The sequence below is a fragment of the Nothobranchius furzeri genome, chromosome 4, assembly GCF_043380555.1.
Source record: "Nothobranchius furzeri strain GRZ-AD chromosome 4, NfurGRZ-RIMD1, whole genome shotgun sequence".
Lineage (NCBI taxonomy): Eukaryota > Metazoa > Chordata > Actinopteri > Cyprinodontiformes > Nothobranchiidae > Nothobranchius > Nothobranchius furzeri.
The window spans coordinates 76,991,321-77,005,116 of record NC_091744.1 but is presented as its reverse complement, the minus strand read 5'-3'; the positions used below and the strand labels follow the sequence as shown (position 1 = coordinate 77,005,116).

The 13,796-nt window shown below is 39.4% G+C and overlaps 1 protein-coding gene across 1 annotated transcript in view; it reads right to left on the bottom strand.

The window, feature by feature from the left end:
- The window catches only part of mrpl23 (mitochondrial ribosomal protein L23), a 59,230-nt gene extending 53,301 nt beyond the window's left edge, over positions 1 to 5,929 (bottom strand). Inside the window, exons 1-2 of the mRNA XM_015964872.3 lie at positions 5,769 to 5,929; positions 4,739 to 4,861 (exon numbers count right to left, since the gene is read on the bottom strand). Of these exons, the coding sequence (XP_015820358.3) occupies positions 4,739 to 4,861; positions 5,769 to 5,788 (143 nt within the window). The 5' untranslated portion in view covers positions 5,789 to 5,929. The remainder of the gene's footprint in view (positions 1 to 4,738; positions 4,862 to 5,768) is intronic.
- Positions 5,930 to 13,796: the final 7,867 nt, after the last annotated feature.

The following is a 13,796-nucleotide window of genomic DNA, read 5'->3' as shown; positions in this document are numbered from 1 at the left end:
AATTACTTCCCTCCAGCAGCTAGAAACAGAATTTGGAAAAAAAAAACACTGGCCAGGTGTTTCAAGCAACAAGTGTCAAAGAGGGATTGGTTTTGGATGCACAGCAAAGTTGTATAAAAAATATATACAAACTGCCAAGCTCAGGATGAGAACAGAGGACTAAAGAGAACAGTGAAAACTTGCAGATGTTTGCAAATGAGTGAAATTTCGACGGAAAATCAAGCAGAAAAATGAAATTAAAGCATGAGTCAACGCGGCAAACTTCAGAGAACTCAAAGCAGCCAAGTGTGGTTAAAACAAAGAATAACTTGCCTCACTGGCCTGACAATAACCAGCATTAGCACTTCTCATTAACAGCTGCTTGGTTCATGAGTTCACCCACGCTTACACGCCCACCCTAGAGAATCCGAACCACAACAGCTTTCGCTGTCAGACTGACTCAGGCTTTATCAATAAGCTGGGAGTGATATTTAGTTTGTGTCATTGTCTGACTATACGTGTGTCCTCATACTACATTGTTGATATGAATAGAGAAAAAAAAACAATGTTTCAGGCACACAATGAGGTCCCAGCAGAGTATCAATCAGCCGCGCACCTCTTCCAAGCATCAAAGACAGTACAGAAAAATAACCTTACACACCCTTTTAAAAACACACACGCACCCTGCACTTACCCACTTTTGTGCATAAATACACAAAGATGCACACCATTCTCACTGACTCACCCATACTCAGAAAAGAGCATGCACACACACACACACACACACACACACACACACACACACACACACACACACACAAAATTACATAAGCACCCTAGGAGTTTGGCAGCGAAAAGGCAAAAAACAGAGTGGGAGGCCAAGCACCTGGATGAACAGATTATGGTGTAAACCCCACCAGAGACACATAGATGATCTGCTGCAAACTTCAATTTTTCTCCTTAGTGAGGGTTCTGGGCCTCTCCTCGCCTGAGGTGCACTACAAATATTCTGTAATCTTGGCTCAGAGATGTAGTCAGAAATCAGCTCATCACTGCTGTGGTTGATGGCAATGACCCCATCAAGTGTTTTAAGACAGCAAATATGTTTTCCAAACCCATGAAACGTAGACCATATGCATACATTTAAAACATCGGTCTTCAATATGCACGTTTATCAAACGTATCACTAAAATAACAAAGCTAGGACTTAGTCAAGTGGTTCAAGGTGCAGTAGTCTCCATTCAGCATGAGTTTGAGATACATTTTGCTCCATTTCTAGTTTACAATTTGAATAAACTTAGAGCATGATGTCCAACAATCAGCCTTCAACATGTCATTGTTACGACTCTCGCTGAGGTCATCATAAAGTACATACTGTCTACACTGTGGAGAACTGTGGTCTACCCTCTTTGCTTAAGGTTATTACACCACCTGGTGGCCAGATTACAGGGAACACTAAAAAAAATTTAACAGTGTGCAAAAATTAATTCACGTCAGTAATTCAACTTAAAAGGCAAATCTGATATATGAGATAGACTCATTACATGCATAGAAAGACATGTCAAGCCTTTATTTGTTCTAATTGTGATGATCATGGTTTACAGTTTATGGAAACCCAAAATTCAAAATCTCAGACAATTAGAATATTATGAAAAGGTTCAATATTCTAGGCTCAAAGCATCACACACAACTATTGAATCCAAAACACCTGTAACAGATTCTTGAGCCTTTAAATCAGGGGTCACGAACCTGGTGCCCGCATGTTTTTTTTCTAAATAGCACAAGTCTACAATGAACAAAAAATCTGCTGCCATCTTTTTAATCACATTCACATCTTCTAAAAACTACAATATTCTTTATAAACAATAAATTATGATTATTATACATGAAGTCTAGTTTAACTCTGATCTATTCCAGTTCAAAAGTCAGTATTGTATCAACCTGGTAGCTAGGGCTGCAACAAACGATTATTTGGATCATCCATGAATCTGATGGGGTCTCGACTTGATTAATCGGATTAAACTGGAACATTTTAAAACTGCTAGGGAAACATTTTTTCTCTCCTTCCTTTATTGAACAACAAAACATGATTAGAAAAAAGTTCAATAATGTGCAAAACAACATGCTATCACCTAAATAGCAGTAAAATTGTATGTATTTCATTAACATGTTCAGTAGTAAGCTACTGGAAATGCTAATCCAACACTAATAACATTTAATTTCTACAGCAAAAAAATGTAATGGTGGCATATTTATTATGTACGGCTTGGCAATAATCCTGTTTAAATTATGTTCACAGATAGACACGTTTGTGAATTACATGCTACAGTGGCTTGCCATAATCCTGCTGCAGCGTATAGCAGAGCAGACTCGAACCCGAGAGCAGCGGTTCTGCTCCATAGCGCTGCAGCCAGCTAAGAATAAACAGGATGATGGAGACTTTTCTTATGCTTGTAGTTTAGATGTTCTAAGTTTTACGATCATCATGTTTTTTTCAGAACCCCACTTGATCATTAGCCTGCTAGCATTAGCTAATCTGCCCACAGTTGCACTTTTGATCCCAAACAGTTTCTTCCTTTGTCTTTGCTGGTTTTTGTTTTCCTCCTCACCACCTACATTAGCACTTTGTGCATGAGAAAACAGCTTAATGTTCGATGTGTGTTGTTCCTCATCAAAACACCGGCTTTCTCTCTCGTTCTGATCTGCCTAGGTCTGCTCTGTTGCCTCCTACACATGAGCTGCGTGCATTGACTGTTAAATAATGTTGCGCAACATGAAAATCAGGTTGCACAACTAGGGTTGTTACGGTGTGAAAATTTAACCTCGCGGTTATTGTGACCAAAATTATTACGGTTTTCGGTATTATTGCGGTATTTTTTTAAACGTGTTACATTTTCAGACAACTAAATAAACCCTGTATATCAGGAAAATATTGCCCTCAGTTTGTGTCTAAATTTTGCCTAAAATGTGTTATTTTGTAAATATGTTGTTTGTTTACATTTTCCCCTTTAGTCTTTAAAATACCAATATTTGCCCATAACTTCTTATTTTTTGTCTGTTTGATGTCATCATTTTAAAAATATTAGATCAGATGATACTCAGTACTCAAGTAGCCTTCTAATCAGATACTTTTTTTTACCATTACTTGAGTAATAAACCCTATATCAGGAAAATATTGTCCTCGGTTTGGGTCCTTCCAGTGAGCTTTGCAGATTTGGGAAAATGTCATCAGGCAGTAATCGTTGTTAAATTCATAATTATTCTTGGAGAGAGACCAACTCTTATCTGCCCCTGGGAGCCCCGTAATGCATAGCGTCATTTCAACATGGGGGTGTCTGCAACACGGTTTATATGCAGGTAGCGGCGCTGCGGCTGCTTTATATAGCGACTCGTTGCATTCTCCCTCAACCCAAATCCTTGGATCACGCATTTTAGCTAAAACGCTAACGTTAACTTGCCTTGCGTTGACTGTAGAGTTGTGGGTGATGGTCACGCAGATGTGTCATGAGATTTGAAGTGTTGCTGCCTTTCACTGACACTTTATCTGCACGTGCTGCAATCAGGATAGCCATCTTCTATCAACTGTCCCTCGGCATTCTTCAAATATCCAAAAAATGCCCATACTTCCCACTTTGTCTTCTTTGAGGGATAATAAATGTCCTGAGGGCTACTGTCTCCTCCTTTGGCCATTATTTCAGCTTTAGCTTCAAGAAAGTTTTGGTTGTAAACAACAAAGTGCACATGTGCCGCCGGCAACTTCAGCAGATGATACGGTGGCTGGTAAGGGTCACCGCGACTACACCGCAGCCACGGTAACCCACCGAGATAATATATTTAGAAAAAAAAACAAAACGGTTATTATTGTCAACTTTTTTACCGGGGTTTACCGCTACACCGGTTACCGTGACAACCCTATGCACAACAGAAAAAATCGATGACGAAACGTGTTGGTAACGCATTTTGTCATCAATTTTTATCGATTCGTTGTTGCAGCCCTACTGGTGGCTATTCGTCACCTCCCTCTCCTTATTCTTCTCTCCCCACCTTCTCCGCCTTCCCCAGGACCCACTGATTTCCCCCTTTCCTATTCACTCTCTCGCTTTTTCTTAGCATTTTTTAATCACAATCGTCTATTTTTGCTTATTTTAAGCATATTTTTAAAAAATTTCTAAAATATTTTTTATATTTTAATTTTTTTGTTTTCATGAAGCGCCTCGTGATTTTTATCTTGAGAGGCGTTATAGAAAAGATTGTTTTCTTTCTTTTGTAAGATTTATTACCCATGAAGTAGCTCTAAGCTTCAAAAGTTGGTGACCCCTGCTTCAGATGGTCTCTCAGTCTAAGTTGGATTACTGAAATAAAAGGACTTTTGCACCAAATTCTGATTGTTTGCATTTCACCTGTATTTAAACAGGTTAAGCACATCACAGACAGTGAAGACAAACTAATGTGATATGAAAAGGAAATATTTTCTAATTGTATTGCAAGTTTGAAACTGAAAAAACAAACCATGCACTCTGCTTTTCAGTGTGTGAAGGAGTATCAACTCAAAAACATTAGTTTATTAATGTCTCTGTGTTCCATTTTATTAAAATGTATTTATTATTTAAAGAGATTTTGTGAATTGTTAGTTTACAGCCAGGCCAATAAAACAACTATGAAATAATTAAAGAAAAGTGTTAATGATGAACTTAGATTTTACCCCAAAACAGCTCTTAATTGCGTTTTTTTTTTTTTACTTCTGTGAAACAATACTTACTCTATTGGGACGCGGAACTGGACAGTGTCAGGAGGCTGCTCTTTCCCAGGCCTCACTAGAGTGAGGAACCAGTTGGGTCTGAATATCCTCAGCTGGGGGTTACCCAGCTGGTAGACCGAATGTCTGAGAAGAGATGAGAGAATTTATGATAAGAAGCATCAGAATTATTTCAGCATATTTAGAAATATTCACTAGTGAAACATTAAAAGCTAGATGTGTAGAACTTGAGCTTTTCTGTAACATTTTACTGCAAAAAAAGAGTATATGTGTTTTAGATATTAAATGATAAAATCTCAAAATATGACTTGTGTTCTGGTGGTTGAATGCCTCTATCACAGCTTTATTGGTTGACTGACTCGTTTAATTTCAAATGTGTTTAGAAAAGTAGCATTTGTTTTTATGGGGTCAATGTTAGTTTAATGTTGGTAAATTCTTCTTACAACCGTTTGAATTACTTTCTTATTAATATATTTGATGTTATTGTTTTTGCAGATTTAAATATAGGAGTAAATGTTGATCAAATCTTAAAACAGCTGATTTAATATAACATTCGTTAATGGGCTTGGTATCTGTATTGCTAGATACACACGACTTTAAACTGTGTTCAGTTAAAAATGTTGAGAACATGATTGTTACTGTGTAATGAATCGGAAACAGTTGAGTTTCTGCACCACCTTGTGATCAATAATAAGACGAGTCACAGTAAACTTGCTTGTAGCACGACTAAACTCAGCATTTGTTTTTAGCTTAACTAGCTAATGCTAGCTAGCTTCATTATCGTACCGTATATTTGCTTTTAATGAATAGCAAATATAAACGTCGACAACGGAAGAGTTTTAACCAAGAATTTAAACGTTAATGTAAAGTTTTCACGGAGGAATATTCGGACAAACAAGTGCTGAAACCTTGCGACGTGTTAGCCACTTAAATTAGCTGCTTCAGATCAATCACGTGTTAAAACGATCAGTGTCTTACCATAAAAACGAACCCGTTTTAAGCACAAATTGGCAAATAAACGCTTGTTACTTACAACATTCTGGCAACTGGCATTATTAACGTGCTTTGTATGAAGACATCAAATGCTAAGCTAGCGTCTCGGTTTCTCAAGGTTGACAAACGCTACACGTGAGTGGATGGATTTCCGGTTGTGTTTCAGGTGGCTTTTTCCAGCAGAGCGTCTCGAGCGTCAGGAGCAACAACAGCAATGCGCATGCGCAATGTGTTGCCCTTCAAGGAAAGATCACACTGTTTGGCTAATTTTTCGTAAATTCCTACTATTTTTCTCTCTAATATAACTATTTAAAGCAAACTATGCATTTCAAACATGAATAAAAATAATTTGATACAAATTCTGGTTATTTTGATTAAATTCAAATTATAAATGGTCCTTTTAATGCAATATCTGCAGGCTCACTGGTTGCCTTTTTTTTCTCCAGATTGGACTTTAGTCCAGAACATTTTCACTGGCTTCCAGTTATTTTGCTTTGAAGGAAAACATTTTAGCTGCTTCAGGGATCCCACACCATTATCCTAGGGGAGTGTATGATGCAGCAGCAGAGGGAGACCTTGTCCCATTTTTGCCTCAGATATGGTGCTCAGGGTCCCACCTCACATCATGTGATGTGCCTGTATAGTCAGAATGATTTAAAGCCCCTTGAGTGGAATATGAGTCCCTGGCTCAAATGGTTTAGAGCTGGCAGGAAATGGGTCATGGTGACAGCCCATGCTGTGCCCAGGAGGGAAGTTTCCATTAGTTTAAATGGCATGGAGTGAGTGTATGTGGGGGTGATGCGGATATAGGACTGTTTAATTATTTCTCTGTTACTGTGATGTTAACTTGCTGACATGAATGTTTGTACATCTGATCATGATGAAAGAGAGTTTTACATCAGCTGTAATATCAAGAGTACTATTACTCGTATTATTACTTTTTTATTACTTTAGAACAGGTTAATGATAGTTGCAGAAAGTAAAGGAAAGTAATAAATGGAGTCCAAAAAAGGGAAAAAAACTACAGCTTACTATTAGGAACATTGGTTTATTGAAACGATAAATTAACAAAAGTGTGAGTACACTGACATAAAATCAGTAATAATTGTAAATACGTTTATGTACCTGCAAACAATGTTTTGGCCTAAAATGTTCGAAGTTTCTGGAAATAAACATCAGCACTGCTGTTTCAGAATCAGCCAATTAAAGTAACTATTTCACCTTATGAGCTGCTAATAGCTACTATGCTGCACACGGATGGAACCAACGTCCTTATGACCTCAAATGTGCTCAAACTCTTGTAACTTTTAAATCAAAATAAACTGTCATGTATTCATCAGCCTTTGAATGATTGTGGGGCGACGGTGGCACAGGAGTTAAGTGCTCGCCCCGTAATCTGAAGGTTGCAGGTTTGAGCCCTGCTCAGTCTGTCGCTGTCGTTGTGTCCTTGGGCAAGAAGCTTAACCCACGTTGCCTGCTGCTGGTGGTCGGAGGGACCGGTGGCGCCAGTGCTCGGCAGCCTCGCCTCTGTCAGTGCGCCCCAGGGCAGCTGTGGCTACATCGTAGCTCATCCCCACCAGTGTGTGAATGTGGGTGTGAATGGGTGAATGACTGATTGTATTGTAAAGCGCCTTGGGGGGTTCCAGGACTCTAGAAGGCGCTATATCTTATACAAGCCATTTACCATTGTTTCTTATGCTGCACCTTCAGCACTGTAACTGCTCACCGTTTAACATAGTTTTTGCTTTGTTTTCTAGTTCTTAAATTAATTTGTGTGTATTTTAATTGCTGCGATGGACTGGCTCTCTGTCCAGCGAGTACCCCGCCCGATTGCCCATTGACACCAGCCCCCTCCCGCGACCCTACATGGACAAGCGGGTTCAGAAAATGGATGGATGGATGAATGTATTTTAATTGTGCTGCCATGCTGATAGTTCTTGCTATTCTTGCTAATGGAAGGCACATCTGTGTATGAAATGTACTGTTCCATAGGAATAATGGTGCCTTGTCGTGCCTTATTCGCACTTTTTCCTTTCTTAGATGGTTTTCTTGCAGCACGTGAACATTCAATTCAAGTGCAAAATACATAATTTGGAAGTTTGACTTATTTTAATTCCTTCTATTATTTAAATTGATCAACAAAAACATAAATTTAAGTAAAAAAAAGATGTATTCATAGAAATATTAATCATCCATCTGAAATTGTTTTAACTCAATTGCACTTTTTAACTCATTCCAGAGTATTACAGATTATATAGTTTAGTTCTTAATATATAATAAAAACATCATGTAAACCTAACTTTTGCTGTTGGGAATTTTTTTGTTGACAGTAGGGAAGAAAATAGCTCATTTTCATCATGAAGAGTTCTCCATAAGCAAACTCAGGATGGGCGTCTACTTTGTTTAGACTGGCTCAGGGGCTGCAGAGAGAGAAAAGATGAGCTCTGAGATACAACAAACATTAAACACCAGGCAGGTTGGAGAGAGCCACGGCTGCAAAGACCTTCAGGTTTATCCCAAAGCCTGCTCTGCCTTACTAACGTTACGTAAGTTATGTTACGTAACTGCAGTCACGTTCCGCTCATTAAAAATGAACTTGCATCTCAATGTTTATTCAGCAGGGTTTTAGCATTATCTCGTGACCCTCTCCTGTAAAAGCGGCATGTGGAGGAGATCTAACTATAGTGATTTTATTGTTCTAGCTGGAAGTGAGTTCACATCATAAATATGATTTAATGAACCAGATTACAGCTGTTCAACCAGTTTAAACACCACTGAACATTAAACTGGGAACACTTAGAAAGGAGGAGCTCAACGTTCAGTTGTTCTTTTATTGTCTAAAAAGTATTTTCTGTTATTTATGATGATAATGCATAGTGAAAGAAAGTGTTTTTGTCTTGAGATAAAGATTCTGATATTTAATTTTCTATTAGACAGGATGCAAATAGGTCTCTGTGGTTTTAAAGTGAACTTAAAGCTCAGCTTCACAGTTGAAGAAGTAATTATCTCCTTAAACCATCTAAGTGTTGTTTTTGAAATCAAAACCTAATAATAATTTAGATCAAACCATGTCAAAGGATTTGTTAAAAAATGAAAAGGAAAAAGAGCCCACAGAAAGCTCATTTTCAGTATACTTTATCTAAACGATCACAGTAATAACTGTAGCTGAGTGAATTTCTTCTCCAGGTATATCAGAGAATTTGTTTTATAACCTCTCTGTCTGTGTGTGTGTGTGTGTGTGTGTGTTTGTGTGTGTGTGTGTGTGTGTGTGTGTGTGTGTGTGTGTGTGTGTGTGTGTGTGTGTGTGTGTGTGTGTGTGTGTGTGTGTGTGTGTGTGTGTGTGTGTGTGTGTGTGTGTGTGTGTGTGTGTGTGTGTGTGTGTGTTTCAAAACGTCTGCACAAAATCAGTACCTGTGAGGAACTCCTTTATAATTGCATTTCCATAGCTGGTCTGGCTTTTTAATACACACACACACACACACACACACACACACACACACACACACTTCACTTTAGTACACAACATTTACAATGTTCCAAATCTGTTTACACTTCATCAATAACACATATATATACTAATATATACATATCTGAACAAATACCACAATGACATGAGACCAAAGTAATCAAATAGACTTGTGGTTACAGAAATGTACTCATTAAGTTGTGGGTATGTCATCTGTGCCTCACTACCATCAGTTTTGATTTTAAAATAATAGCTTGGGCGCAAACTGTCTTGAATGGCTAAAATGTGCTTAATCAAGTTTAGTACAAAACCTCTAATTAATTAGATTTTTGTAACAGAATCCCCCCAATACCTACTTTTATGTGTGTAAAACTGAAACACTTACCTCTCACTTGGCCTAAAATTCAGAGACTGCATGTTAGTGTGGCAGCAGTAGCTGCATCTGTTATAGCAGTAAGAGTGCCAGCGCCGTGCACCCCGAGGAGCTCGTAACATGAACCGAAACAATCCCTCAGTCAAAGTTTAAATCTTACACTGATGTCCAACTCTGACATTTATACATGTGATTCGGTCCGGTTTGTTAATGCACACAGTTGGATTCTTTTAACAGCAGTAAATGCTATTTTTAACTCAAATGTGACAGATGACTAGATTTTCTTGCACACATAAAAAGATCGACTTAAAAAGTTGTTCTCCAATATTTTCTTGCTTGCTGCCATTTGAGTTTGCTTTTCGAACAACTGCTCCAATGACCTCATGATGTTTTGATGATGAGAGTGGATCGGTTTTGCAGAAGCCACTTTCTGGCATACAGACCTGCAGCTCAACTCCCTGGCATTTTTACGTACAGTGAGCATGCATTCGCACCAGCTCTCACGTGTGTCTGTGGAATAAATTTGAAAGGTTTTCTTAACTGGACAAAAAAGAGTTTGAATTTGAGCTCCAGCAGGAATTAATCATATTTTATTACCATTACGGAGTAATGGTCACTTAAAAATAATAACTGTGTGAGAGGGAAAAAAGAAAATAGAAAACCAGGGAGCAGAATTGGGAGGTTCAGGTCTGGGGCAGTGGAAAGTCCTGGTTTTCTGTTTTTTTTTTTTTTTTTTTGACAACGCCAAAAAAAGAGGGAAAGTTTTTGGGTGGATAACGGTGGGCTCTCACAGCAGAAGTGCAGAAGTGGATGGATGGAAACAGTTCAGTCGACAGAGGGATCGTACCACCAAGATCAGACACAGAGGCTGCATGGAAACTTCCCCCCTCTGGCTCTCAGGCAGTCAGAGGAGAAGCTGTTGGTATTGAATATCCTGAAGATGGAAAAAAAAAGGAAGAAGCAAATCGAAGATCCAGACGTGAATGTGGAAAAGTTTGTCCGGCTGAAGTGAACCGTTTTGCATGCCGCAGACTCTGAACGCACTCGAGTCATCCTCGAACGCTGATTTGATGGTTCACTTTGTCTGCAACACACTTAATTCTATGTTTAATAAACAAAACAAGAGCTGTGCATGACACCATTAGATGCTGAGCAGATGATGACCCTGCTTGAGGACAGAGTAAACTGGGAGTCCTAATGTGATTTAAAAGCGGCCTTTGTCCTAATACTGGCTACACTTACATTATCATCCAGAGATGAGGCAGAACTGTATTGAGGGAGCCAATTAACTTTTTGTTGGCAACACTTATTTGAACAACCCATTCTCATCCTCCGACAATCTGTAGCAGATGTTTCTGAGCTGTGAGACGGCAGGCTCTTGTGACTTCTCGTTTCTCCGGGGTGGCTGAGGAAGTGCTCTAATCCATTCTGATGTTTTAGCCATGCTTCTAGAGCTTTTCTCCTTTACATCTCTTTGTTGGTCTCCACCATGTTACACGCAATCCTGCAATAAAGCATCACAACATCCACTGGAAGGAATTCCTAGAAGTTCCAACGACATCCGACTTTGTTCATGTATGTCATGAGCACGTTTGATTATCAAAAGATTCATTTGGTGTACTTGTCATTCAAACGCAGAAAGCCTGAGAATGCTTGGTCAGTGTTTGCCAAATAACTCGCAGCTTCAAGTTTTGACACTTTATTGAGGATTTCACTTTATTTTTCTCGTGGAGAACCTTATATAGTGTTCTCTTAGCACGAGCAACCATATAATCTTTGTAATTAGTTTTTTTTATGTCAAAATAAAGCGCAGCTGGATGGATGGATGGATGGAATTTTTCATTTTTTCATTATTTTCACATTCAGTCAGTCTGATTATTTAGGTCACAAAGCACAATTGGGATTACTACTGAGTGATTTTAAGGACGTTTTTACTCACAACGCAAGTTGGATCCATTCACTTACTGTGTTTTACGCTAAGCTAAAGCAAAGTGCAACTCTGGGAAATATGACAAAATTTAAATTTTGGGTGGAATGTCCCTTTGAGGTTACCTACCAAGTCCTTCCTAGATGCCGTGGTATCTGAAGTTGCATTATTTAACCTCACTGATGATATTTCCATATACATTGTCCATGTACGCTCAAAGCCAGTGCACAAAAGAAAAGTTGTTGGGCAGTTCCCATCTTTGAGCTGTGATTTGTGAATCCTGCAAGCCTAGAGGGTTTTTGATAGCCGTGAGTCACCATTTAATAATAGAAGACCAGAAATGTTTGGTTTGTTTTGACATAAAATATTGTCTCCATGTTATTTTTGCCTTTGTCAACCAAAGCCAGTGCCTCCTGTTATTTTCTAAACGAAAGCCCAAGATGTAATTAGCTGGGGCTTCTAACAAGCTGTTGGTCCAAAGTGGTGGGGAGTCCACTTTGACACACAGAACATAAACTATTAGCCTGTCCACACCACACAAACTCTGGCCCTTTAGCCCATCGCTAAACGAGCAGTCAGATGTGGTGGCCAGTTCAGGAAAGATTAATCTCTGTTTTTTTCACGCCCGGTGTTCACAGGCAGTGTGTGCATGCCACACAGCAGTCCCCTAGCTATAATTAGCAGCCAGGGTCATGGGCAATCTGTATGGTGTGTAAATTTAGACGATCCCCCATGGATGTTCCGTTGAAGTCATCAGTTTGACCTCTGACCCAGGAGCACGGCTGCAGAAGGCCCTGCGCTGAACTTGAAGTTCGGAATATTGTGTAAAGGCTAATGCTAGCACACCTGCCTCCGCCCCGAGGCAAAAAGCTGATCGTATGAGTCTGAACACTGAAATCAAGCCTTTATCTGCTATTGTGAAGTCTTTGTGCGTCTCTTCTCTGCTGACACAATTTTGTGAGAATTAAAGTGTTATTGTATGCTGTAAAAAGCAATTAAAATAATCTTTATTTCACAAAACTTCAATTGTTTTGTATAAATGTTTTTGTTTTAACGACGGCAGAATGAAGTTTTTAAATGAAGCGCTCACACAGGTTCCCACAGCCTTATCCAGTGTCTCTGCTCCTGCCAGAGTTATGTGATGCATTGAGGAGGGGCTGAAGTGCATACACAGGAACAGGGGGAGCTGATCTTCCAGGTATGTCAGCCAACACTCCATGACTATCTGGTGCAACAGTTCGACGGAAGACCTCAAACCACAAACATAACAACATTGTTCAAGCTGCGATTCGTCTCGCCTTAGTTCTGATTCTGATTAACTTTTTACTGGACAATAGATGAGTCATGAACACACTGTTCTGAAAAACTCGGTATGTGACTGCACCAACAAGAGGGCAGTTTAGATTTTGCACTGATTCTGTTTTTCAGTCTTATGCACAAAAATCTAAGTGAACCGTCTGCAAATATCTCAACGTCAGAGCTACGTATGTTGACAGTCTTAATACCAGTTTTGATGAATCGCACCATCTCCTGCTACCCTTGAGCCACTCATAAACACCATTCTTGCCCTCAAATGTCTTCTGCACACCACACCAAACAAGATAATAAACATCACACAAACTGTGATCATGTGTATCAGTTTTAAATGATAGATCACACAACTTCAGATTGTTTCAAACCAGATTTTGATCAGTTTTGGTTCAAAATGGCCTATCAATAATTTTTATCCTTCTCATGAGTATCTGCAAAACTCCAAGTGCATTCATTTTCTGCCTTCGTTTCTAAATTGCATTTACCTTTATTATCTTAAAATGTCACAATCATTTCAACTGATAGCATTCCAAATTGGAAACCCTCGGATTTATTTCAAAATTTACATCCGTTGGTCGTGTTTTACCACCATAAGATTCAATATAATGACGTATAATGTGCCCCAGCCTCGCCATGTTTAAATAAGACCACCCACTGCCAACCAAATCTCTGCATCACAACCGTGGGTCGTTTTTACGCACGGAGAGCGCAGGTAAAATGTGCGCTTGACGCGTGAAGAGGAGTTCCTCCCTCATGGTGTCCAAAGTCTTCTCACTCCAGGCGGGCAACTCCAAGCCTCCGCCAAGCCCCATTTTTCTCTCTCTAACGTTCCCCCGAAGAAACAAGCCGGCGTTACGTCAGAAAGTGCAGGGCAAGCAAGGCAGCGTCTCGGGAGCTATTCGTAGGCACTGCTGCCAAACCCGGCTTTGAGCTGCTCACGAGCTCTCTGCAGCCAATGCATTTTACAAATCCAACTCTTTTAAAAGAGCAG